Source organism: Haliaeetus albicilla, chromosome 9, assembly GCF_947461875.1.
Source record: "Haliaeetus albicilla chromosome 9, bHalAlb1.1, whole genome shotgun sequence".
Lineage (NCBI taxonomy): Eukaryota > Metazoa > Chordata > Aves > Accipitriformes > Accipitridae > Haliaeetus > Haliaeetus albicilla.
Window position 1 is genome coordinate 14,902,894 of NC_091491.1, and position 27,098 is coordinate 14,929,991.

Here is a 27,098-nt window from a genome sequence, read left to right on the forward strand (position 1 = left end):
TGGTTGTTGTTGGGTTGGTTTTTCACAGAACACTTTGCAGTAGAGGAAAACGTGGCATCACAGCCCATGGGTCCAGCGCTGGCACCGGCACCTCACCCTGGCACGCTCAGCTGGTGGCATGGGACCCGTCTGCAGCATATTGCTCCCGTCTCTCCTCTTGCCTGGCGGGTTTCACCCCTTTTGTTCATTGGGGTTTTTTTTTTCCTTTTTACCTTTTTTATGGTTGGTGGTTTTTTCTTTTTTTTCCTTTTTTTTTTTTTTTTTCCTTTTTAAACATTTCTCAAGCTTTCTCTGAAGGAATGGCCACTGGCTCTCAACTAGCAGGAGACTACGGAAGAGCTCTGGGACATGTGGGATGGTTTCCTTCTCCCGCCTCGCAGCTGACTTGGTCGAGATCATTTTCCAACTCATTTTTTATTAAAAAAATAAAAAAATGCTCCAACTATCAGTTTTACAAGGCATACAAAATCTCTAAAAGGGAAACACAAGCGCAAGGTGCTGAGGTATGAAAACCTGAGGTAGTTTTTGTGTGTCTGTGTGTATGCGTGTGGGGTTTGTTTTTTTTTTTTAATTTTAAAAGAATTTTGCTAGTTGTTTTTCCAGCCCTGGGCTGAAACTTCTTGTAAATCTGTTTCCTCCCCTCATTTTCCCCTCTTCTCCTTGCAACAGTGATCTTTTTCCTTAAAGATCCCTGCCCAAAGCAGGCAGGGCTGGTGCTGCCCATCATTTTCTGGGGATGTTAGGGCCAAGCATGGCTGTGTTGGGCAGTGATGGAAAGAGAGAGGGGATGGACAGACAGTCAGAAAGGGGGGACAGAATGGAAGCAAACCCCAGTTTTGGACTCTGTGAAGCACAAGAGGAAAGGGCATGTGAAAGAGATTCCTCTTTTAGGAGACGGTATCCCTTCTGTTGGCTCATACAGGCACTGCTCTTCTCAAAGCCCTTAAGAAATTGCTTTTTTAACACTCTTTTTTTTTTTTCCCCTGCTGGCAATCCTACATCTCTGCTCTACTGTGCATTTGAGAACCAATGGACTAGCTCCTTTCTTTAAAACTCTAGAAAAGCCTGCTTTTGCTAAAAACAAACATCCCCCTCCCCCCAACCCCTTTGAAATTTAAAAAGAATTAAAAAAAAAAAAACAACTTAACAAAACTTAAAAATCAGCATTAGTTTCATTATCGATATATTAATTCTAAAATCGGTGAGCGCCATGCTGTGCGCTGCAGCCCCCCCCCCCCCAACGCCGGGCGAGCTCCCCAGCTGTGCCTGGATGAAATGGGTGGCTTTTAGGAAATTAAAAATTAAAAAAATGTCTCTCTCTGCCTATGTTAGTCCAACTAAAGGGATAGCGTCAGGAGGCGATGGAGTAGGGGGGAGGCTGTGGGATGGAGAGAGCCCTCCCTGTACCCCTCTGCTGCACATCCTCACAGCACCCTGGCCGCAGTGGGGGTGGGCTGGGGGGGGGTCTTTGGTTTGCTCCCCTGACCTGCTGGGGGGGGGTCCGGCGATGGCAGCGGTGGGGTTACATTCATCGGGCGGTGCTGGCCGGCACGGTGGGAGCCTCACTTGCTGTGCTGCGAGGCCGGGGCTCCCTGAGCGTGTTTCTGCTCCTGCTGCTTCACCTGCTGTACGATTTCCCTGATCTTCCGCTGTGCAGTCTTGGGGGAAGGGGGGGAGCAAGAACCAGGGGTCAGGGTGGGCACCGCAAGCAGCCTGAGCAGTTGTTCCCCCCCAGCCGCAACACAGCATCTCACCGCTCAGCCCCCTCCAAGCTTTTAATTACAGGACAAGCAGGCAGTTTGGCACAGCCGTAATTAAGGATGTGCTCAAGAAGGAGCTGCTCTGCTCCTGCACAGCTGTGAGCGGAGCACTGCAGGGTTTTAACTTCTGCTTCATCTACCACTCCTCGAGAGCCTGAGTTTTGGGGTGCTGCTCCAGCAGTCAGGAGACAAGGTGGGATGCGGGTGCCTGCGGAAGCTCCCTGCTGGCACTGATGCCAAGGAGGAGACGATTCACACCCCAGGTGCCACTATGCATAGTGTCTGAGACACATATTTTAGCTAAATCAAGCCAATCTTTAGTTTTAATGCTAGAACAGCTGGGGAGAGCTGCCAAAACACCTTTAGTGCATCCTGGAGGCACAGGAACCATCCAAATTGGAGCAGCAGGATGCTCAGGCAGCGCTGTGCTCGGCAGCTGACCTTGGTGGATTAAACTGGCTAGGACTATCAGAAAAGCCACAGCCAAACCTTACCTGACTGGCAAAGAAATGCCCAATGATTTTAACGATGACCTCCTCGTTCTCGTCCGGGGTTTGGTCTCGTGGCACAATGACTTCTGCACTAGTTAAATTTTGCAGTTCGTTCACCTGGAGCAAACAACAGAGCCCCGGGCACGGGTTTTGTTGTAGAAGAGCCAAAATCCTCTGCTACTGGTGTCACCCCGGCTCTGAGCCAGCACACAGCACCAGGCTGCCCTGGGTCGCACCCTGTCCCCCCACACTGGGAGGGTCACCACCCAACGAGAGCCACCACCAGGACATGGGGCTGGGGTCAAGATGTTGCTGTGATCACTGAGCAGCCAGGCTTTGCCCCCGCCCTGGGGCAGGCAGGGGTGATGGGTGATGCCCAGCTCTGGGGCAGAGGGGAGCCTCCCTGCACCCCCCACCTACCGTCTTGCCACCTTTGCCTATCACGCGGCCGGCAGCGAAGGAAGGCACCTTGATGTGGGCTTCAAGCTTCACTTCTTCTTTCGGGTTAAAGAAGTTTTCTTCTTTCAGCTTCCCAAATATTCGCCCTTGGGCCTGGGAAGGAGACGTAAGGAAAGTAAAACCAGCAGGCAGCTGTCCTGGCAGTGCCTGCGGTGCCCTCCATCCTCAAGGGCAATGATGTGCCGATGTCTGCCAGCATCAAAACCATGGCACTGAACAAAGAGCTCCCTCGGCACTCAGAACCCAGGCTGGCAGCACGGCAGCGACCAAAGGGATGCTCTCGACTCATCCCTTAGCATCCCCCCAACCACAGCCCCCCACCCCGTGGCCAGCACACCTTGAACTGAGCCTCGGGCGGCCCCGTGATGATGACCATCCGCTCGCTGGCGTCAGGACCTTCTGCCGGGGCAATCTGCGGAGGGATGGGGGAGAAGGAATGTGTGTGGCCCTGCTTTGGCAAGACCTCCCCTATGTGGGATGTCCCCGTGCACGGGGGCATCCCCCCATGCAGGAGCGTCCCCTCCCACCTAAGCAGGGATCATAACTGGGGTGTTGCAGGACTGCGTTTCTACTAATTTGGGGAGCAAAACTGCTCCCCAAGGCCTCCTGTTTGCTGCCCTCGGCAGTAGGAAGGGGAAACTGAGGCACAAAGCCTGGCACCAGCCCCGCAGCACCCTGCTCACCTTGATGGAGGCACCAGCAAACCGTGCCAGCTGCTTGATGTGCTGCCCCTTCTTCCCGATGATGGCCCCCACTGCCTGTGTCGGGATGAACAAGTTCACAACCTCCTGCTCCGGCAGCTGGTGAGGGCATGGAAGAGCAAGACTGTCAGAGGACCAGCCGGACCAGGGGGGTGGTTGCCCCCTCTGCCAGCATCCCAGGGCAGCAGCTGCCCACATGCCCACCCTCCCACAGTGTCTGAGCAAAGATCTCATGGAGGGAGGTGCTGGGACACTTACAGTGTGCTGGTGGGGGAAGGCACCAGCTGGGGGGGCTCCGTACAGACCTGAGAGGTATGCCGAGGAGCTCTATGGTGGGAGAGAAAATGAGGGTCAGTGACGTCCCCAATGTGCCAGCCCCTTCCCAGCCACCCCCAGCCCGATGCAGAGCAGCGTGCCACCACCATGAGCCTGGCAGGGACATGGGGACAACCCTTCAGCTCCTGAAACCCCTCCAGGAGAGCGCAGGTGCACCCAAGGGTGCATTGGGGTGAGCTGCAACCTGGATCCTGCACCTGCAGCACAGTGCAACGGGACTGGGAACTCCCAGTTACACCCAGTCGCTCCTCACTGCTGGTTTTTTGGCTGTTTCCTGCTAGTGTCTACAGCAGAAAACTGGCCCCTACGGCCTTTTGGAGCAGCTGCAACCATGGAAAGCTGAAACCGTGCTGTAACCACCATCGGTCCCCTGTAGAGAAGTGGGGGTTTGGTGAGAACTAAACAAAACGTCTGTTTTGGCTCTGATTTCCATCACCATTTCCCTTCTCCAGTTCCAAGAGAAGAAAAAGCAAAGGCTGAAGAAGACATTCTCCCAAGACCTGGGCTGGGGACAGGGAGAAAGCAGTGGGTCTCTCCATGGCCAAAAGCAAGGGGTGCATGCCAGCACCCCAACCCAAGCCCTCTTCAACTCTTCTGTCTCAAACACAGCAGACACTTCTCCTGGCAGCAGATGTAACTCTCTCCCGCTCTGGGTTTGGGCAAGTGCAACCAGATGCTACCTGCAAACCATGGTTAGCGGAAAAGACCCAGCTCCCCTGCCTGTGGCAGATGTCGCTCTCACTCCCAGCCCTCTACTTCAACCCACTGCGCTGAGGTTATGTGCTCCTCCTCACACCGAGCTCACGCTCCCTATGTCCATGGGCTGCTCCATGTCTGCTACACCAATGTGTCCTCTCCTGCCCAGCCTGTCCTCATGGCCAGGGTGGGCACTACTGCACCTCCCCAGCTCCCCCCATTCACCGTGAGGCTCCTTCCTCATCCTCCATCCTTGCCAGGCCTCTACAACTCCATAGTTTAAGGTACAACCACTGGCCCTAGGCCCTGCTGAAGATATGGTCAGAAATGACCACTCTGAGGTGTGAAACACAAAGTATCTGGGGGGAAGGACCTGCCACAAAGCCAAGCTGGTTTCCTCGCCAGCTCCTTGTTTTACTATAAAAAAATGATAGCAACTGCTCCTCTTGGCGTCGCCAGGGTGGCTTGAAAAAGGCCATGCAAAGCTCTGGGGTGAAGGAGCCCACACTGACCGCTGCCCTTCAGACCTGCCCAGCTCCTCTCCATCACACCAACAAACGCTCAAGCAGATGTTTCCTGAAGGCTGTGCTCGCTCAGGTGGGCGACGCAGGCAGAGCATCCTCCCCTCCACAGGCTGACAGCGCACAGACAGGACCGACCGACCGACCCTCTCGATGCCCTCCAGGGCCATCACGACATCATGCTCATACACCCCTCCGCACCGCCAGCCTGGCACTCACCGTTCTCCTCCGACCGCTCTGCTGCTGGCGTCGCCAGGAAAAGAAAACAGCACAAGTAAATTAACCCGCGCGCCAGTGTCCATGCAGCCAAAGCATCTCAGCGTAAGTATTTAGAGAGACTAACAGAGACTGACCACAGAGCCTGGTCATCCTAAGGGTGCTCTGCAGGTGCTAGTGGGTTGGGGATGGGCCTTCTCTGTCAGCACTTTGGCCGGCGTCTTTTCCTGACACTGGACCATCCTTGCCTGCATGCAACCTCAGTGGTTTTGAAACTGCTTCCCCGGCTTGCTTTGCCCCAAGTCTCAGCAGCCACAGCACCCCAAGAAAGAGGAAAACCCTTGACTATGAAGTCAAGTGAAGATCGGCTCCCAGCAAGTACAGCCCTTCAGGTGCTAAGGCAGGGATCGAAGCTGATGGTGGTAGTTGCACAGGGTGTGCTGCTCGTCCCCGTTCATGCCACGCTCCGCGCGCCCTGCAGCAATACCAGCGGGTTCAGGTGCCCACCAAAACCAGACCTGCAGGGCACAACCGAATCCACACCACCACAACCCAGCGGTGGGTTTGGGGTCAGGACTGAAGACCACCTGCATGGTTTTTCCATGCCGGCATCAGCACAGATTGCCCCCAGCCACCTTCAGAGAGCAGCACGCCTGGGACACAGCCAGTCCTTAAAACGCAGGTGAAACCGAGCTCAGCACAACATGGGCATGCAGCTGATCTTCCCGGGGAGCCAAATCCACACAGGGACAAGCCATGTTCATTCAGCATCTTCTCCACTTTGCTGCTGTGATGAGCATCTTCCCCAAATGGCCAAGAGTCAGAGCTCTTGTTCAAGGTTCCCCATGAGATGATGGCTCCTACAGCTACAGTGTCCACCCACACCCAAGAGCTACACCAGGAGAGTCTAGAGACCACTCTGCCCCCAAGAACACGTCCCTTGCACTCCAAAACCTCTTCCACTTACTGCAAACGGGTGGTACGGGGCGGCCGCTGCAGCCCCTCGGGCCCCCGGGGTAGATGGGAGCATGGACAGCCCTGTTGAGAAGATGCCCAAAGCGCTGAGGTTCAGTCCTGGGATCAGGTTGGCTTGTTGCTGGGAAAGCAAAGACATGAAGAAACATGTAAAAGGCGGAGTGGGGTTTTTGGGGTTCTTGTCACATACTGTGGACATGATGGGTGAGGGCCAACCCTTGCTGTAATAGATCAATGCCCCCCCCCCCCCCCAGTTTTCTTCTGGCCACCTCAGCAGAGGTTCTGAAGCAGAAGGCATCCCAGGCGGCAGGGCTGGGAGCTTACATTGACGGCCACGACATCGTTCTCGTAAGCTTCTCGCAACTTCTTCATGATCTCCACTTCGGCATTGGAGCACGCCTCCGTGCTGCCCTTCACCGTGATGGTCCGCTCCGGGTTATAAATGGTTAAATCCTGCAAACTACCCCACAGATAAATCCAGAGATGCAGTTATTTTTCCGCACCCCCAAGTCAAAAAAAAAAAAAAAAAAAAGGAAAAATCAAATCAAAGATGAGGGTCCCCCCCAAGACAGCATGAGACCCCACACCCTCTCCCTGTCCAATGCCACCATCCACCTGGGATGCGGAATGCCCAACCAGGATGGGGAACGTGCATGGGAAGATGCAACTGCTCCGTTTTCTGGCTCCAGCGCTGCCCGTAGCGTGTTTGATGGAGGGGGATGGCTTGGTGTTCACCAGGACTTACGGGGAGATGGTGATCTTCGTGCCTGTGTCCTGCTCGATCTTCTTGAGGTTGCGGCCCTCCTTGCCAATCAACCTCCCCACCAGACTGTTGTGTGCTAGGATTTTCAAGGGAACCTCTTCTGCTCTAAAATGGATTAAAAAATAAAATCTAAAAGGTCCATCTGGCCAGGAAACCAATTTCCAGCAACTGCCACTAACGATGTGGTAGAAGGAGCAGAAGAACCACCACCATTTCCCACGACTGTCTCTCCTCAGTTTCTGTGGAACGGGAACTCAGGGACTTCCCAAGCCCGATAGCACATCTATAGTTCATGGACTTTTGTTCTCCAAGTTTATCTACGTGCTCTTTGGACCCACCTGAGTTTCTGGTCTCTACAGCACTGTCAACCACACCATGGAGATGTTATTAACTGACCTACAACTCTATCCTGAAACTCTGGATGCCAGCAGTTTCCTCAGGGGGTGGGAGGTGACAGAAGATGGCTTCTTCTCCACTGATGGCTGAATTTACCTCCCTTCCACCAAACCTGCCCATTTTGCTGAGCCAGGGCACTTACGATTTAGTTTCATCAGCCTCCTTCTGCATGATATCAAGGATCATGCGACACGCTTCGGAGCACCCCTCTGGCGTGGCATGGATGGTGATGGGCTTTTCAGCAGCGCCAGCATTCTCCTTCCGATGGATGTCAACCCTATGGTGAAACAACCAGCAGAGAGGACCCCCCCTGAGATGCGTTTGGTGTCACACAAAGGCTTTTGAGAGCTCAGGAGCTGAGCTTGCTATTCACAGAAAAGCTCATTTCAACACCTGCTCAATCTTTGGGGTGAACCTGGGTCTCGCTGATGTACATCTACCATTACCTGGCCTCATGCAAGCCCAGGCAGTGTTTCGCTTCAGTTGGTTTAGATAGATTTGAGCTACGTTTGCCTTTATGACCTGAGGTCTGCCTGGGAGCTGAGGGATATCAATCAATGTCAAATGATGCATCAAGAGGGGAGAGAACAAATCCTCAACCGGACAAAGCTCTAAGCAACCTGGTCTATCATCATTGATGCCAGTCCCAGTTGGAGCAGGAGACCGGATTAAAGGTCTCCAAAGGTCCCTTCCAACCGTAACCTCTCTCTGCACAACACCCGAGGCTGTCCAGCAACCAGCGGCTGCCACAACCGTTGTGTGTCGTTCGTGACGGAGAGACAACTTACCCGTAGGCAGCGTTTGTCACGACACGGAGGCACACAGCAACAACAGCGCTTGTACTCACGCCCTTCCACGGGAGACCAGAAAGCTCTCCCTTGCGCACCGGCAGGGACCGTGCTCTAGCTCCTCTGGTCCTCCCCTCAGCTCATGGCGGGGAGGAGGCACGTGCCTCCAGCTCACTCCTCACCGCTCAACCATACCTGGCAAAGGCCCTGAGAGAGAGGGAGAGAGGAAAGCAGGGTAGGAGACTCCTGCACATCAACCATGTGTCTTGAAGAACAGGGGTAAGCAACCTTTTGATCTTCTCCATGTGAGTCCACACACTCTTCCCACCGGAGGGTGATGCCATGCGGCCATCCTGCCATTGGCCACCACCTCAGTGTCCCTGTGACTGCTGGAGCCAGGGCTGGGCTGGCCCAGATCTTCTGAGAAGGTGCACTAGTGGCCACTCAGCCACTCAATGAATGCCACCAGCGCGGTGGCATCAGCTCCATCATCTGGTGATGGTGGCATCACCATCAGCTCCAACACGGTGCCCTCCAGCTACGTCTCTGTTTTCATAAGAGATCCCCATCCTGATTGGCATCATTCATGGGTGCTGCTGTGCATGCAAGGCCAAGGGTTGTGGCGCAGAATCACCCTTAACCAGCACCAGATTTGAATGCTGCAGGATCACAGCGGGTTTGCACAGGTCAACTCTTCCAGGAGCTCATGAACCAGTGCATTAGGAACAAGGATGCTTCGTCTACAGGTAGAGGGGGAGCAGCTGGGTGAACTTCCCTGAGATAAGGGTGCTTCAAAAGGCACCCCAGGGTGGTTTCATCGGAGCACTGAAGAGGGAACGAAGACAGAGTTTGATCTTCTTTGCAGGCTACACCTCTCCAGATCTCCTACAGCTTCAGCCAGAGCTGCTCAGGCAGGAGACTGGTCCTGCTTGGACTGTGCAAAGAAGTGCTGGAGAAACCAGCACCGCCGAGCTCTCCCTGCCCTTTGGTTATGTCTACAGCACACTGTGACCCAGTTGCATGCTGCGTGACACCCTCTAAGGTGCTCCCAGCTGTGGAGCTCCATCAGGTTGACCTGGAGGATCTGTTCCTTCAGAGGCAGCACCCAGCAGGCGCGGGGACACCCACTGCCACCCCTCCCGCCAAGGAGAAGGCAAACCCATCACGACATGCCACAAGAAGCGAGGATAGGCCTGTGCTCCAGAGCAGTGCTGCAATGTCACACCAGGTTGACGTTCCCAGCTGTGGGGGAACCGATGAGGAATCCATGGCTGCCCCAACAAACCCCACAGACAGGAGTCAGGCAGCTTCTTGAACCCATGAGCAGTTGAGGCTGGTGGAGATGGAGCATGCAGCTGAGCTTTTGTATGGAAGAAGGGCCAAGAGCCACGGATGGCCTGAACAGATGCACTGAAGTGACGAGTACCCTGGACAAGCCCAGGAGAGGGACACGGGCCAGGTTTCTGGCTGATCTCCAAGCCATCCCTGTGCAGGCACCAGCTCAATTTGCAGAGAGAAGATGGGGTGCCAGTAAGGGGCTGCTGCATTCAGGCTTGTCCCACCCCAAAGAGCTGGAGGGTGGAGGAGGGCTCTGGACTTCCCAGCACATCCCAGTGCTGCTGCTGCACAGCTCCATTCCAAAGGGAGGATGGAGAAGGGGACCCTCACCCCATCACCAGCTGCCTGGGACCCTGGAGTGCTGCAGGCAACGGAGACTGGAGCAGCTGACAACAGGTATGGTGGGACAGGGAAGGTTTGCCCATGGTGCAGCAGCAAAAACCTCCAAGACACCTTATAGGGGGCGGGGGAGGTGGGAACGCTTCAGAGAGCAGTGGCCATGAGGGACGGCCCTCTCAAGGTGGACGGTACGATGTGCATGTAGGGTTAACCTGGCCCCATGTCTGCTTGGTAGCAATGGCCCTCTCCTCATCAAGTTACAAGGGCTGCAATCACTGTGGAAGGTTGTCTGGTGTGGTGGGCTCTTGGTCTGGGCTCCTCCTCAGCCAAGGAAGAAGATGGCTCAACCTGGGGAGAGTTTTGTCCCCTGGAGCTCAGGAGCATCTCTGGGCATCACTGTGTGCAGAGACAGGGGCGAAGTCCTACATGACCAGAAGAATCCAGGACCCAGTGTCGCTCTGGGAAGGAGCAGGGGCCAGGCAACAGGATGTCACCCTTGTCCTCAGGATCATCACACTGGTGGATGAGGGTGGCCTCAGCAGGGACAGAGCTGGGGGCTGACACCCCAAACTGAAGGCAATGGGCTCCTGTGACAGTCTGGGCCGGGTGCATGAGGTCCCCCTTGCCCAAGGCTGGAGCCAAGCTGGTGGCCCACTATGGCACATAGCCTCCTTGGGCAGGTCAGGAGAGGTGAGAGCATGGAGCACGGCCTTTCTCCATGGCACCAGGTCTTCGGGGCAGGCACAGGGAGCCAACCCACAAGAAGGGACAGCTCAGCGGCAGAAACTGCCCCAGGCAGCAGCATTTGGCCTTGTGGTCAGCAGAAACCGGCAGCCAGTGCCTCCCACGTTCCTCACCAGGTTCAGGACTTGCAAAGGGCAACCTTCCAGTCTTGGGTGGCAAGGTCACAGCTACACCCACTGCTGATCACACAAGGGGACTCACCTGGAGAAGAAGGGCTTGCGGCCAACCAGGACCAGCTCACAGCTACTAGGTGGCCATACTCTAGGGCTAGCTGGGCTCAAAGGGCTCCTCTCCCTACACATCTGCCCTCTTTCTGTACAAACCTCTTCCTGCAAACCCAACACTGGGGTCTGGCTCGCTCAGCTGCGGAGCGGCGCGTCCTCCTACCTCCTGCTCAAGTGGACGTGCTATTATGAAATACTTTGCCTCTAAAAGCTTCTCTGAGAACTAGGACGCCCTGAAGGATGTTCTGGTACAGGAGTCCTATGTCCTGTGGGATCACCGGGTTCAGGATGATGAGCATGGGAGAAGACAGCTTTGGGTTAAACACAAACAAATCTGGGCAGGAACAAACCATGCAGGAAAACCATGCAGAAAATCAGAGGTGAAATCAATGTGAACATTGACAAGAGAAACACGGAAAACTTTGGCAAGACAGTCCCCCCCCCCCCCTTTTTTTTTTCTTCAAAAAGAAAACTGTTAGATTGCAAAAAAAGGCTTTGAACAGTTATGAAAAGCCCATCCTTCTCAAGGCAGCACTCCCACGGTGCCCCCTTTCCCCCTACAACAGCTCCAGCCCATAAGGGGTGCTGTGGGATGAGCAAATCCCAAGGGCAAAGACTACGCGGACACCGACTGCTATACCTAGGATCCCCCCTTCAGCATTTTACCTGCAAACTTGCCATTTCTCCCTAAAGCCTCGTCCCCAGCCGTTCTTGTGATTAGGCTTTAGAAGCCCATTCCTGGCTTTTTGAACGTGCATCCCCCTCTTGCCGCACCCAGACCACCCTGGCCAGCAGGAACGGTTCAGGACATGGGCTCTGCCACCATCCCATGAAGGCTGCACCCCAAGAAAACAGCACTGGCTGGCACTCGAAAGCCCCAAATGCATGGAGGACCCATGCCGGGGACCTACAGCACCCTACGGAAGGAAACAAAACCATTCAAGGTACTTACTTGGACTGGGTTTGCTTAGTAAGGTTCTTTATGGTCAAGCCCTCCTTTCCTATGATCGCACCAACAAACTGCGTGGGCACCAGCATCCGCAGTGGGAAATCGAGCTGTTTGGGCTGCGAGGAGCCCCCCGGGGAGGAGCCCCGCTCCCTGGAAGAGTGGCCCCCGCGGCGGGATCGCTGTGGGGGCGGAGGGGAGCTCACCTCTTCATCCGGGATGTAGGAAATCTTGAAGGAATAGTTCTCAAACTGGTGGTCGCTCAGCTTCTCAATTGCTCTGCAAGGTAGGGAGATTCGGAGGGTGGTAAGGGGCTCTCCCGGGGATGGGTACCCCTCCGACACCCCCAGCACTTGCCCTTGTAGACTGTGGTCCCTCCCCAACCCTGCATCTTCCTGCCTTCCCAGTCTGGAGAAGGTGGTCACGGGAAGCCAGAGCTCCTGTGCGGAGCAAGACCCATAGCATGGTGGGACGATGTCCCCTCCCATGAGGGTGATGCCAGGGCTGGCACACAGCTTGTCTCCCCACAGCAGAGATGAGATGCCAACCTGGGGATCTGCTACTTCACCTGGGGAAAGCACTGGCCAGAAGCTGTGACACAGCACGGAAACAGTCTTGCCGAGTTTTTGGACGTGCAAAAGGTGACAGATGGGCTCCGAGCAAGAGCCACTGCTCCAAGAAGCACCTGGTGGTGCCCCTCTGTCAGGAACCCCAACTCCCTTTTCAGCTCGGTGAGGCTGGGGGTGCAGCACCTAGACTCTTCATCCTCCCAAGCCCATCCTCGGCGGTGCAATGCTCAGCCATGCTGGAGTCTGCAATGACTTCTGCGAGTGGCAATGGCTTCAGCTACACTTCTTCCTGCTTTCCTACCACATCTCGCTTTGGCTGTTTATAGGCAGGCATATGAATGCACCACTGCAAGCAGCTCCTTGCCAGGCCTGAAATTCATATCGAGAGGACTTCTGCAGCTTCGCCGTCCCTTTCCAAAATCAGCACACTGCCCAGCAGTCCAATTTCTCCACCGATGTCTTCCTTTCATCTGCTTCTATCACAACACGCTCTAAACCAAACACACATACTCACAAACCACCCTGGTCTTTCCTCCCATTGCTCACTTCTGCGTCGAGCTGCTGAGCACCACCTAAGACAGGCGTCAGTCTGGCTGGATGTGACCGATCACGGTGTCTACTCTAACCCTGAAGCCTCTTACCCCAAACCACCAAGCACTGCTGTGTCAGTCAGACCCTTTGTCTTCCTTTCTCGCTGTACATCCCAAGACACAGCAGCTCATGCCGTGTTCTGTGGTCCATGGCACCTTCCTCCGGCCAGCCAAGGCTGGAGCACGCCCAGCATGGCCACCCCAACAGGCACAACAAGGACCCTCCTCTGACCTTTTGGACCAGCAGATCATTCTCCCCATTTCTGTCCTCAAAAGTGCAATCTCGTGATGGGTCAACTCAGATGGGAAGTTGCTACAATATCCATCAGCAAATGGACTCTGGCAAAGGCTCTTCCCTTGCACAGGGTCTGTCTGGCTCTTGGTCATATCAAAAATATTCTGGCCACTAAGTATGAGATATGCTCACTACTTACTCATAGCTAACTTAGGGCTGGTCTCTAGCACAGGGCTAAAGTCTCTACAAGCCTGTAACAAAGCGTTTTGATTGAAATAGTCCTTGCATTTCTGAAATAACCCCTTATTTGTATGTTTTCTCCTCTGCTGTCTATGATAAATCTTTAAGCATGTCTTCACACAGCCCTACTGCACTGATGGACAGCCTCGTTGGGTTTTTCTGTCCTTTTAAAGTTTTTGTTGATGGGTGGCATTTCTTTACGACTCCTGTGCACAAAATGCAGGTGATTTACCCTCTGCTGCTCTCCCTCCCCTGTAGAAACCGGCCACGGACCCCTGGGCTACCCTCACCTCCTCTAACCAGTTATTCATCCACCCAAAGGCCCTCTCTTGTTCATGGCAGAAGAACTTTTCGACCGCCTTTTAGAAGTCGACCAGCCGGTTTCTCTTGACTCCAGGAAGCAGGAGGTAACAGTCTCTGCATATTTTGGTCTCCAACTTGAATTTTCCCCAAATGGTGGAGGGTACTTACATCTCCCATCATCGCAGCGTTTCTTCGCCATCTCTCCCACCTCCTTCACCAGGTTCCACCTCTTCAGCAGCTTGGGCTGAGTGGTCGGACCGGTGATTAATCCTGTGCATTCCCAGTTTAGGTCTGGCCTTCCAACCTGGGAAGACGACTCCTTGACAAACTGTATATTTGACCTGACCCTCAGCTTTCTAGAGCGCTTTGCTCCCTGAAGACAAGGCCACTGTGATCCTGCAGAGGACCGTGTATGAAGGACAGTGTCCAAAGGGAACTGCAAGATGGGAGCCCCTTGAGGACAAGAGGAGAAGGCACAGAGGAAGAGGGGGCAACCACAGGGCTGATGGCCCCAAGCTGGTCCAGTGGTGCCTATGCACGTATGATGGGGCACCATGAGAAACCCCATCTCCCACATGAGGGGAGAGAGCAGGAGACCGCTCAGAGGTGGGACGAAGAGAAGACTGCTGGCAGAAGATGTGCGAGATGACACAGCTCAAGATAAAACCAACATCTGCCTGCTGTATCCCAAGAAGATACACAGACAGCCCTTAAGGCACTTGAAGCTTACACTGCAAGAGCTTAGAGACAACCCAAGGAGGCTTAGAGAGAAGACAAGAAGAAGCCTGGAAGATACCTGGGATTCTTCGGGAAAAGCTTGGGTGGTGTGAAAACATGGACAAAACAAAACAAAACCCACTTACACTTTTGCTTCTTCTTTAGTTGCATACGTTACGTTGACAACGGCTGTTTCTGTGTCTGTGTTGACTGGGGGAAATGCAAGAGAAGGAGCATTAGAGCAGGGGAGGAGAGAGACGTCACCAATGCTCCCGGCCCCTGGTACATCCTGGAGGGGTATGCAGGTGGGGATGGTGGGAGGGTAACACCTGTCCCATGAAGGACAGCCCTGGCCACTGCGCAGGGTGCACGCTCATACACCATTGTATTTTCTCCCAGCACAAGGATTGGGCTGGGCCGGCAAAGGACCAGAAGGTGCCAAGGCTGGATCCTGCCACCCTTGCTAAGGAGGATGCACGGCCAGACATCACCGATCCACCAGCAGACCCCAAACAACACTTGGCTCATTTTTGCTTGCAGGGACAATTGTTCTTTTTCAATTTACCAGCAAGCAGCAGAAGCCCTGGGGATGGAGGACTGATGGCCCGTGCCACTCCACCACCGGACAGGTGGCCCCACCTCTGCCAGCAGGCTTGTGTCCAAAGAGAAAACCATTTTAGCCCAGTACCAATGACTGGAAAACTAGGTTTCATGCCACTGGTTTTCTTCCGGTGTGGGCAGAGCTGGGGAGCAGCACTGGGACTTTTGCACAGATGAGGATCATGTTGGACCATCTTACCTTGCTCTACATTCTCCACCGTCCCATACTGAGCTAACAGACCATCCAGCACCTGGGGGAGAGAGCAGCAAACAGGGCAAGTGAGGCAGACAGGAGAGGCTGCTGGACAGGCAGACAGCAGGCAGGGGAAGAGCCTGCTTCACCCACAGACACCCTCCAAAGAGCCAGTGTCACCCAACTGCTCAAATGCCTTCACCCACTTGCATCACATTATCCTAATGACGCCCTATTGCTCAAAGCTGCCCCACGGCTCCAGGACCCACAAGCAGGTAGGAGATGGAGCCCAGTTCACGCTCCACCTCCCTCCTGGAGTTACCGGGAAGGTGAAGGTTGGCCTGCGTGCAGACCACACACTCCAGCTGCACAGCTTGCACTGCTCGGCATGACTGATGCAGGAGGAGATGAATGGGATGTTTTTAGGATCATCCACTTCTTACCTCCCACTGCAGGTGGGGGGGAATGTTTCGGATCTGGATCTTCCTGCTCCTGCAAAGACAAAGCCCTGGGTTAGGGTCTGCAGACGTGCCACAGCAGGACGGCAAAAGCCTTCTGGGCATCAGGCAGCAGCCGGTGAGAGCTCGCCGAAGCATCCCGCTTCCCCAAGCCGAGCTGGAGCAGCTCATCCCCAGGGAAAGCCATTTCTCCCAGCCTTGCCCTGGTCACCACCCGCCAGGCCCAAAGCTGTCTCAGGAATGCTCCTTCCTCATGCCGGCTGCTGGGTTTCCAAGGAAACCTCCTGAAACGAGCCTACGCAGAGTCATGGCCACACAGGCATGGCTGGGATGCGTACACACCTCTGACCGCACTGCCCCAGGCTGACTGGCTGCGTGGGGACAGGGGGACAGGACCCCGAGACCCACCATGGCCAGCCCTGCTATCCCTTGAGGGGGGCTCTCCAAAAGTGCATCCTGCTGACGTCTACCACTTCCCAGCAAGGTGGGGCTGCTTTCCGTGGGGAAAACCTAAATATGTATCCTAGGAGGCCTGCCCTTGGAGATGGCCAACATACCCAATCTTGCCTGGTTGCCCTCCCAACCTCACAGCAGTTGCAATCCCTGCGGTGCAGCCTTGGAGCATGGATACTCAGCAGCATGGAGCATGGCTTCCTAAAAGGTAATGGCCACCAAACGGCCTCCCCAGCCTGCCTGCAAGAAGATGTGCTTCGGCAGTGGGGAGTTTTGAGACACCCAAGTCCATGGAGGATCCAGCCAAGCCCTTAACTCATCCATCATCCACCCAGATCAGCATTCATAATCCTGCTTGTAGGCAATCAGCTCCAACCAAAGCAGTGTCCTATGTTCTCACCTGGTCCAGCTCTAATGTTCTGATCCGAGCAGAGCCAGACCACCTCTCCCAACATCAGGGATGAGTTTTCTGACTGAGCCACCCCCCCCACACAGCTGGGTTTCAGGAGCCAATTGGCAGCTGGAAGCTGGTTTTATGAAGCTTTGCCCTTCCTTGTGACGAGCTCAAGGAGGATGCTTGGAAGGACTAGTACCACCAGCCTGAACGCTACGTGGGGACATGCAAGCAACCACCAGCAGCCCCAGCTGATGGCCAGCAACACCCCAGGGGCTTTGGGCCAAATCCTGCAGAATGAGCCCTGCAGGAGGAGGCGGGAGGAGCTCTGCTTGCCTGCAAACCACCAACACCCTGATTCCGCCAGCAGTCTTCAACAGCTGGAAAATGAGACCATCAAACTCTGGCCCAAGCGGCAAGGCTGGTCCCCGCACTCGCTGCTCATTGCACAGGCACACTCCGAGCCCCTGCAACCAATTTTGGCAGATAAAGAGTTTCTCAGGTAGTTTGGGGCCAAACACCAGGAACAGGGAGGAAACATGGGGCGCAGTGAGAACCAGAGGAAAGGCTGGCTTTCATGCAGACCCAAAGCAGCCAGGCCTGGGGAGAGCCGTGCACCGCAGCGCTGGAGGTTGGCATGCTCCAGACACGATCCTTCTGCGTCTACAGCAGCAGCATGCTCCGCTTGCTCCTGATTTAATAGCGCAGGACAACCAGAACCTTGTGATGGACAACCATCTGCCTCGTGAAACATGAATTCGGGGCGCAGCACAAGAAACATGACTATAAGGATGCTGGTGAATACGTGCAGTAATCTGGGGCTGCTCGAACAGGTACAGTCAGCGGTGTGATCAGCAATGGACAACCCTACGCTCACATTCAACTAAGGAGGTGTGCTCTATAAAACCCTATGTGGGTTTGACAGATGGCTTCTCCAGACCAGCCCCTGCCCAGTTCACGACCTGCCCACTGTGCTGTGTCTCTGCAGGGATGGCTCTGCCCAACAGAAGAAATCAGTCACTGCAAAAAAGCGGGGAGGCCAGAGCCAGAAAAAATGGCGCTTTCCTGCGGTGTTACCAAACCTTTCTTCTCCGGCAGCCATGGACTCCTTCTGTCCCCAGCTGCCAACCAAGGTTGGGCACACAGCTGTAAGATCCGTGTGAGGCAAGCAGCGAGATTCATCCCGCCCCACCCCATCCCCAGGCCATTCCCACCCCACGCCAGGAAGGAGGCAGTAAGGAGGTCCTGGCCCAAGGAGGACCATGGCAATGACGATCCTGCACTACTCACCAGCATCCTGAACCCTTCTCTTGCCTGTCCTTGTCACCTGCCCGTGGCTGACGCCGCACTGCCGCTCCCAGTACAACCGCTCTGCAGGGCCCACTCCAGAAAATGGGACAACGTTTCATTTTTGAAACCCACCAACATTTCTCAAAGGGGCTATTTTAAGATGCCCAGGTCCAGTCCTGGGAGGTGCTCAGCTCCCAGGGGGACTGCTCCTGCCTGCTCCAAGAGATGCATCCTGCTCCGGATGCACGCTGTGAGGCCAGTTTGCCCAAGCAAATCCCAGCCCAAGCACCAAACCATCGGCACCTGAACGCTTTCCAGGGAAAAGGCCTTCTCGGCTCCAAAAGGCCAACTGAAGCCCAGGACTGTCCTCTCCCCACTGGCTGAGTCGGACATGCTGCCCAGTTACTTCTACCACCTTCCAGCCCCCAAACAGAACGGGTGTGCACCTTCAACCTGCCTTATCCCAAGATGCCACCACTCAGCTGCAAGCCAAAGCATCGCTACAACCATCCTCCACCTCCCCCAGCCTGGGAACCATCTGTGCCCACGGGATGCCACAGGCTGGACCACAGAGAAGTTGCTCTCCTTTTGGGGTTCATTCGGCTCGGCTCACCCCATCACCAAAGCCCAGCAGCCCAGGGGATGCATTGGATGCCAGGGATGGTGTTGGCAGCGACTCTAGAAAAGCCTTTGCCTTGAATTAAATGGCACCGGGGCCATCGTCTCCTTACACCTCTGCCAAGGGACATGCCAGGGCAGTCCCGGTCCCCCAAGGTGCTGCCTCACCCCTCCAGACCGCTCGCCCACCTCCCAAAACACCCAAAGAGAAGGACCACAGCAAGGTGCCACGTAAGCCCACTTCTCAACGGGACACTACAGCATATTCCCACTTCCAGCATCCATCAGAGCTGATGCAGAGCACCTAAAGATACCCAAATGGTACTCAAGGCTTCCCCCACCACCTGGCAGGTCTCCCAGCAGCTCATTATCACCACTCAGCATTTAAAATAAGGTTATTATTCTTACTGGGGGTATTTTTTATAGCTCTTGTAATTCCCCTCCTGGTTAAAGCAGTGCTGGACCACGCGTGGTCAACACTGACCGAGTGATGGATGTATATCCGGGGCCACGATGGATAGATGTGTTATTCCCAGAGCTGGGGCATGGACCACACTCGGTCCCTGCGGGACAGGGCAGCAAAGCTCTAGGCCACCCTCCTCCAACGCTGGTCCTGGGAGGACTTTGGGGCAGAAAACCCCTCTATTTTCATTTTCCTTGCTCCTCCCAAAACCTGGGAGACAGGAGATTGATTTCAGCACACACACACAACCCTCAGCACGGGACCTCGTGACAAAGGCAGCAGCCACATTTCACCCAACTTGGTTTGCAGCAGGCTGGTAGGAATTTAAAAAAAAAAAACAAAACATAATACCCAGTAACTACAGGCACACAGTTTGTGGAAAAATACTTAATCACGTGGTGCAACTAGCCCTGCCGTAGTGAGCTGCCATCAGATAACCATGAGAGCTGTTATCTTTCTCTATCACCCTCCTGCTCTTCCTTACCTGCACATGCCCATCAGACATCTCAGTGCCCAGCCCATGCTAAAATGCCCAGCAGCAACCGAGCATCAGCTTCCCGTGCTAAAGAAACCAGATTTACATAGGTTCACCTGCTTTTTTGATTTCTAAATTCAACCCAAAATGGTCCTGCTCGCTAGCAGCTATTCTGGCTTGAGGAGGAAATATCTCCTCCATCCCAGAGCTGGGTTTTGGGTACCATGCGCTTGCCGGCATCACAGGCAGGACGAAGGAGCTGGCTCTCTAAGCAAGCGAGGCTGTAAGCTGGGTTCGTGAAATAATCCACAATGGAGCTGTGCTATATTTCATGCATCCGTTAGACTGAAATTGCGAGGTCAACATCGCAACCCTGCGGGGAAAGGGGACAGAAAACCCACAGCCACCCATGCACTGCCAGCATCACCAGCTGATGCCTATGAACGAGAGCTTGATGCGCCACGTGCCAGATGTCTGTACTTGCTGAAATCAAGAGATAAACCAGAAGATGCCTTAAAACTTGTGGTTTATTCCCCAGAATCAGGTGGTTTGGGGGTTTTCTGGGACATCTCTCCCCTTTCCAGCAGCCCAGGTAAGCAGCAGCACTCGCGCGGCTTCATGGCTACCCCTCCCGTAGCTCCCAGGGAAATAACGCATAACAGCCACCCCCAAAATCCAGGGACTGAGAAGAAGAAAGATGAGACAAAGCTAGAAAATGAAAACAAGCCACGAGACCCCCTGCCCAACCTCTGTGAGCCCTCCCTGCACCTGCCCATCCTTCCCTGCCCATCAGGCTGCAGCTCCATGGACCACCCACCATTCCCACCATCCCCTGGTCTCCTGCTCCAGAGGGGCTTCACCTCCCACATGCATTTGGGCACTAGAAACTCAATTTCACTGGTTTAAATATAAGCCTTCCAATGGTATGTAAGGGACGCTTCACCTCTCTGCCCTAAAAAAAAAAAAAAAAAAAGATTTTTTTTCTAGTCAAGTTTTGTAATATCTTACTATAATAAAGCCATCTTCCACCTCAGATCAGTACTGAGGGCAGAGAAAACACTGTCTGGCAGCTCCTGCTTTCAATAAAAATCAGTTTTCAAGAGAACTGGGGAAAAAAACAAGAGGGGAAACATGCTGGAAACCAACTGTCTCCCTGGTGGCCCTGTCTGCTTTATGAAATACTTGTCCCAGGCCAGAAAACATCTACAAAAGGTGATGCTCATCATCAGGTAGGGACCAAACTCAGTCCCACCTGAATTTTTCAGACCCAGCAGCTTAGAGCCCAAGACAGGCACACTGCCCTAACCGGGCAGGGAAGAAAAGCATCTGTTGAGTTCATGTCTCTTGATTATCATATATAATTTTTTTCAGTCTATTGGGGTCATCCTTGACAAGTTTTGCTCTCGCCCAACGCAATCCAGCAGCGGATCTTAATGAGCAACAGCTCCATCAGCGCCAGGCTGGATAAGCATTAAAGAGCTGCCCCAGTTTCAACCAGTTGCCAAGAGCACCGCGGATGCGTCTGCTCCAGTTCCCCTCCCAGCCCGGGGGCTTTGCCTTTGACGCTCTTAAGGAATTAAAATCCGTTCACGTTAAAGCCCTGTCCTCTTCCGCAGGACGAACAACCTGCCGAGGGACGGACCGGGGACGGGGGGAAACAGCGAGGACACATGACTGATACTTCCCCATGAGCTGGGGATGTATTAACAATAGGGATGAATGGGAAATAATGTCCCATCTGTCACAGCTTTTCAAGATTAAGTGGGGGGGGGGAAGAGTGGGGAATAAAAAAAAAGGAGAAAAAAAAAAGATGGGGGAAAAAAAAAAAAGAGGAGGCGCGGGAAAGCCACCCCCTGCATCCCCATTTGGCATTGGGATGAAGGGGAAAACCAAGCCCTGTGCAGGAGCAGGTTGCTGCAGCTGGCCAGCCGTGCTCCCGTCCTCTGGCACCCAAAGCCACCCCACCATCCCCCCCAGCCCCGGCACCCGCCTCTCTCCAGGGAGGGCTGACGGACAGCGAGCAGGGGTAGGCAGGGCATCAACGTGATGCCCAACGGGGCAGAAGGGCAAGTTCACACCACTGGAGAAACTCTAAACTGACAAAAGTAATAGGTAATTAATGATTAATATTCATGTATTATGTTCCTTTTGGCTTTGGTCTCTCCCCAACACCTCCAAACGCAGGTAAGGCTTCACAGTGGTACCAAGAAGCATCCCAGCATACTACGGCATGGATAGTGTGGCCTCAGTCACCCCCTTGCATCCCCCGAGCCGACATGCTGTCCCACATCCCTGCCATCACCCCGCTCCTATCCCCACATTCCCAGTGTCGCCCCTCTCCCATCCCCGCGTCCCGGAGGGTGGCGAAGAGCCAAGCGAAAAGGTGGCTAAAGAAAAATAAACCAACTCAAATGCCACCAGCTCCCAGTTTACTCACACCTGAAAACAGATAAAATGAGCGATGGCATCACACCTAGGAAGGCCGTCTGGGAAAGGATAAGCTCGACGGGGTTTCTCCTGGCCAGCTCCACAGGGAACAGCATCCAAGACCTATGGGAAACCTGCCGCACACCCAGCAGGCAGCACGAGGGGGTTTCCCCATGCCTGATGCAACCTGCATCGCCCTGGCAATGTCATATTCATGTATATATAGATATAAAAATATATAAAGTCTCTTTTTTAATATATATAAATATATATTTTAAAGTATCTTTTTTATATACAGTAGAAGTATATATATAATGTATCTTGTTATATGTAGTATCTTTATGTATATCGTATGTTATAGATACACACAAGATACTAAATACTTTAAATACCAAAAGAGACATTATTAATTTATATAAATATAAAAGAAACTAAAAGATACTTTATATATTTATTTATTTATTTAAAACCCAGACTAGGACTGAGAGCAGCCCCACTTTCAGCACTCTGAATTCAATTTTCAGTCTAGTGTAACCCAACATATACCATACACAAGACAATTTCCAGCAAGTTTAATTCCCTTGGTGAAGTGAAGCAAACCCTCCCCATGCTGCAGCTAGAAAAAAATCTCTTCTTGCTCTTTAGGTTTCTCTGATTTTTCTAAAAATCAGAGATAGTTTTTTTAAATTAGAGATATGAGAACTGGAGAGCCATGGGAGTATTTTTACTGCTCCTCGTGTGTATTTATAGACACGCGAGCAAATAGGTGCTGGTGACTTTTCCTGGCAAAGCAAGTGGTTTGCATGAGGACTTCCTCTCCCCTAATTAAGCATCTCATTGACAACAAACAATTAATAATAAGGAAAGAAAAGATGGGCTGCCCATGGGGAGACAAAAGGGCTTGTACGTTTATTCCGAGCCTTAACGTCACCAGCATTTTGGGTTTAAAAACAAGGGGGTAGGGAGAAATAAACAAACAAACAAACAAAGCTAAAATACGTGGACATGAGAACTGAATTGATGCTCAAGAGAAGAAAATTATTTAAGGGTAATTCCTTTTGAAATAGGAGAAAATCCTGCAGATCCCATAAAATCACCCCCAGCAATGCTGCTCGGGCAGGCATGTTCATCGCTACCCCTCCAGCAACTGCTGTCCGGGGCAAAACCACCGAAGTTTTGCCATTTACTAAAATAGCAAAAATTATTACGATTAATATTATAGATTTAACTTAATTTAATATTATTTTTCCAGCCCAAGCTCTCTCCAACAGCCTGCCCCTCCGTGCTGTTCAGATAGATGTCTCTTGTGCTTTTATTTCTCACAGCTCAAAATTACAGCAGAGGCAGAAATTAAAAGGCACCTTCGCACGCAGGAACCCAAAAATCTCACTGGTTTGGAGACATTAAATGGGGCTTCGCTACATCCCCGCGACTTATTAAACTCACCATTTTTATCCAATCCTTGGATAAAAGTCAGCATTGGAGTGGCTGTGTTTTACTCTGCATTTTTCACAACCGATCCTAAATTTTTTTTTTATATCTTTTTTCCCATTAACAGGATTTTCAAAGACCTCAGAGATATACAACCCATCTTTAAGAGGAAAGATGCTGGGGCTTCCTTCACCGCCATGCTCTGGATACAAAATACTCTTGAAGCGGGATTGCATCGCCCTGCTTTAAGCAAATAAAAGTGCTCTCTGCTCTTGCTGAATTTAAAAATCAATTTAAAAATTAACTTAAAATTTTTACATGTTGATTAAAAAAAAAAGAGGGTGATTTTTTCTTTAATTCTCCAAGGCACAATCCAGCATATACAAGAGAAAAAAAAACCAAAAAACAATCGAGACACTGTTGGATCCTTCCTATAGGAGCCCAAACCATTTGCATGGCAGCAGAATGGCTGATTTTTAACTCATGAGAGGCAGACCGGGCAGGATTCACGCTCCTTCCCACCGCCGTCACGTTTAATTTGTGCCTTCGGAGAAATAGAAACAACCCCCTGCCAGCAACTCCCGGCGGCACCTCGAAGAAATCCCTTCCCCTACCTACAGCAGCGAGATGTCAGAGGTGTTTTCCAGCCCATTTCTTATCGAACCCTACATATACACGTATAAATACATTGGTAAAATATATCTATATTAGATTTGGTTATAAAAATAAAGCACTCCAGGTGGGTGCCGAGGGGAAGCGCCAGGCATCGGCACCTCCTGGTTCCCATCCCCATGACGCAGAAATGTTGGGGGACGAGAGCCGAGAGGGGCTCGGGTTCCCCAAACCTAATTAAAAAACAAACTCACTTTAAATAACTGGGGGATTTTACCATTTCAGCCCCCCCCAAATCTCAGCGCCTCTTCGGGATTCAGCTGCAACTCCAAAAATTGCAATTTTCTACAAATTTAAAAGGGGGGACAGGACTAAAACATGACCACATGAGGCTCTGTTCCCTGCCAAAAATCACATTATAGAAATAAAATCTATCATCTACTGGAGCAAAGGCATGGTCCCCCTAACCGGATATATTAATACAAGGCAGAATGTATTTTTTTTAACTGTGAAAAAAGGATATCAGCTTAAATTAGATCTCAATAATCTGAGGAAATCTGGGAGCCGAGCTAGAATAGAAAACTTGGAGCCAGCTGAAAAGAGACTGATGCAAAATAAATCAGCATTTATTTCTGGGCTGTTTAAAAGTCTTTTTTCTTTTAAAACTCAGAAGGAAAAGTAGCAGCACCCCAGCCCAATGGAAAATTTAGGTAAAGATGAATTCCTTGTTTACATCCCCTTCGTAGATGGTAAAGGTTGAGTCCCGGGTCCATACTATCTTCCCAAACTCCCAATTTCTGGCTCCATTGCTCTTAAAAAGTCATCGGCAGACCAGCCTAAGGCTGCTGCAGAGATTTAGCTTAGAAATATTACAGCTGGGATTTTTTTCTTTTTTTTTTTCTTTTTTTTTTTTTTGCTTGTTTTTGAAGATTTTTTTAAGGTAAGAGAGCGTATGATCCCCGCCGAAGAAGAAATCCCGCTCCGGCACACGTGATGCCGGGCACGAGCCATTCCCCCACAGAGCCTCAATTACACAACAGCATTTCCCCCCGCCCCAACCTCCCCGTAATTTCCAAATTAATACTCCGACATCAATCATGGGCCAAACCTCCAAGCCAAACAGCAGCAAATTATCCAGCAGGACCATCCGATGGGTTTTGCTGGCGCATGGACCTTTTATCCCAACACATGTTGGGGGGGGGCGGGGAGAAAAAAACCCGACAACTCTTGCGACGAGGCAGCTACGCAACGCGGTCCCAGGTTTTATTTTCTCTATTAAACAAGCGTGTCCCCATCGGTCTGGCCTCGGCACTCCCCTACACCTGATTAAAATAAGAGGGCGCGCTTCGACGCAACATTGAAATACGCTGAGTTTTTTGGATCCTCCGGCAGTATAAAAGGGGGAAAGAGGCATCAAGAAAGAGCAAATTGCTGAATTACTTATTGAAAACAATATCCTCCGACAGCGCTGGCAGCCCCACTGCTGTGTACCTATACCACCTCCCTCGCTGTAAATCCCAGCCCACCCCCGCCAGCCACCCGCAGGACAAAGTGGGGGTGGGGAAGGGCTTCCCCCCCCCCCAAAAAAAACCAACTAAGAAACCTAAAAAAACAACAAAAAAGAGCTGATTTTCACCCACACCGGCGGGGAGCGCCCGCCCAGGCCCCTGGCTGTCCCGCACCGGGGGGACGGGACGGGACGGACACACGGGACCCACGGAGGACGCTGCCGCCCCCGGGGCCCCCCGTGGGAGTCGATGCCGTGGGCCGGGAGCTGCCCCCCCCCCCGCCTCCGCTTTCCGGAGCGAAAGTAAAACCCGGCGGGGCTCGCCCCCCCCCCAACCCTAACCCCGGAGCTTCCCCCTCTCCCCGGGCCGGGCTGGGGGTGGGGAGATGATGGCGGGGGGGTTACCTGAGCTTTTTGGGCACGGAATAATCCACCTCCATCACTTTGCCGTGCAGCTCCACTTTCCCTGCGGAGACAGCGGGGCGCTCAGCATCACCCCTACGGCAGCCCCCCCTCCCCTGCCCCCCGCCCCCCCCGCCCTCCCCAAGCCCCCCCCCGCTCCCCCGGCCCCCGGCCCGCCCGTACCCGCCCTGCCGGTGCTCTGCCCGCGCCTCCCCAGCCGCCGCCGCCGGCGGCCCCCAGCCGCCCCTTCGACCGCCCTTTGCTCCGCGCCCCCGGTGAGTTGGGGCAGGGCACCTCGTAAAATGGTCCCCGAAGGGGAGAGGGTGCTGGGGGGGTGATGGGTCGGGGGGTTCCGCGCCCGGTCGCCTCTTAATAAAATCGAAGAAAAAAATCAGCGAAAAATACCCGGGATTGGAAAGAGCCGGAGCGGCCGCGGGAAGGAGGGAGGGAAGGGGGGGGGGGGGCCGGCGGGGATGCCCGGGGAGGGGGCTCAGCGGGATGGGGGAGCCCCAGCGGAATGGGGGGGGGGGGGGAGAGCCGCGGGGGGGGGGAGGGTGGGGAGCCGGGGGGCATACCGGCGTGGGGGGGGGGAGGCGGCTGCGGCGCCTGGCTTACCCGAGAGGGTCTCGATAGCCCGGATGGCCCAGTTTTGGTCCGGGTAATCCACGAAGGCGTAGCCGGACTTGAGCAGGACCTGGCCGGCCAGGGGCAGCTTCCTCTCCCCGAAAAGCTGCTTGAGGTCGTCGGCGGTGACGGCGGGGCTGAGGTTCCCGATGTACAGCTTGTTCATCCTCCGTCGCTTCATGGGGAGCACACGCCGCCCCCCCACCCCACCCCACCCCCCCCCAAACTGCCCCCCCCCGGCTCCTCCCGGCCCTCGGTGGCCGGTAGAGACGCGGGGACGGGAGGGTACGGCTCTGCGCCACCCGCCCTGCCCCAGCCCCAGCCCCAGCCCCGCAGGAGCCTGCGAGAGCGGCGGGCAGCGGGCGGAGCCGAGCCCAGCCCGCCGCCCCCGCCCGCCGGGATGGGGCGCCCGGCCCCGCGGCCGCCCCGTCGGGGTTACGGGAGCAGGTGGAACGGCAGGACCCCCGCCCTGGGCCCGCGCCGGGCCGGGGCGTCCCCGCCTCGGGTGGGGAACCGGCGGCGGGAGGCAGCTCCCCTCCCCGGGGTGGGGGGCCGGGGGGTGGTGGTGGTGGTTTGCCTAGCCTGGGCAGAAGGGGCTTCCAGCGGGGACCCACAGACCCCCGGAGCGGGGTCGAAGTCGTTTCAGGTCATTTATTCCTGGGGAGGGGGTCAGGAGATCCGGCCCTGCCTGCGCGCGCACCCCATCGCCTCTGCCCTTAAACCCATCGCGCCCCATCGCCAACAGTTTGCCCAGCTCCGGCGCCCTGCCGGCAGATCACGCTCTGTCCTTGCTTGAAGCCCCTC

General features: G+C 54.0%; 1 protein-coding gene across 5 annotated transcripts; it reads right to left on the reverse strand.

The window, feature by feature from the left end:
- IGF2BP2 (insulin like growth factor 2 mRNA binding protein 2) lies at window positions 1-26,521 on the reverse strand. Of its 5 annotated transcripts, XM_069791792.1 has the most exons (18): window positions 26,286-26,521; window positions 25,674-25,734; window positions 15,584-15,632; window positions 15,147-15,198; window positions 14,494-14,557; window positions 11,900-11,972; window positions 11,700-11,767; window positions 7,457-7,591; window positions 6,901-7,023; window positions 6,480-6,615; window positions 6,148-6,276; window positions 5,184-5,207; window positions 3,670-3,738; window positions 3,394-3,510; window positions 3,048-3,122; window positions 2,672-2,803; window positions 2,255-2,368; window positions 1-1,658 (listed from the first exon to the last, which is right to left on the reverse strand). In XM_069791792.1, exons 1-18 carry the CDS (start codon window positions 26,473-26,475, stop codon window positions 1,563-1,565), a joined length of 1,707 nt encoding a protein of 568 aa, XP_069647893.1. In that variant the 5' UTR covers window positions 26,476-26,521; the 3' UTR covers window positions 1-1,562. The 5 variants fall into 5 exon arrangements, with proteins under 5 accessions (XP_069647893.1, XP_069647890.1, XP_069647889.1 ...); XM_069791789.1 differs by having other exon boundaries at window positions 5,184-5,204; window positions 11,700-11,972; XM_069791788.1 differs by having other exon boundaries at window positions 11,700-11,972.
- Between the last annotated feature and the right edge of the window lie 577 nt (window positions 26,522-27,098).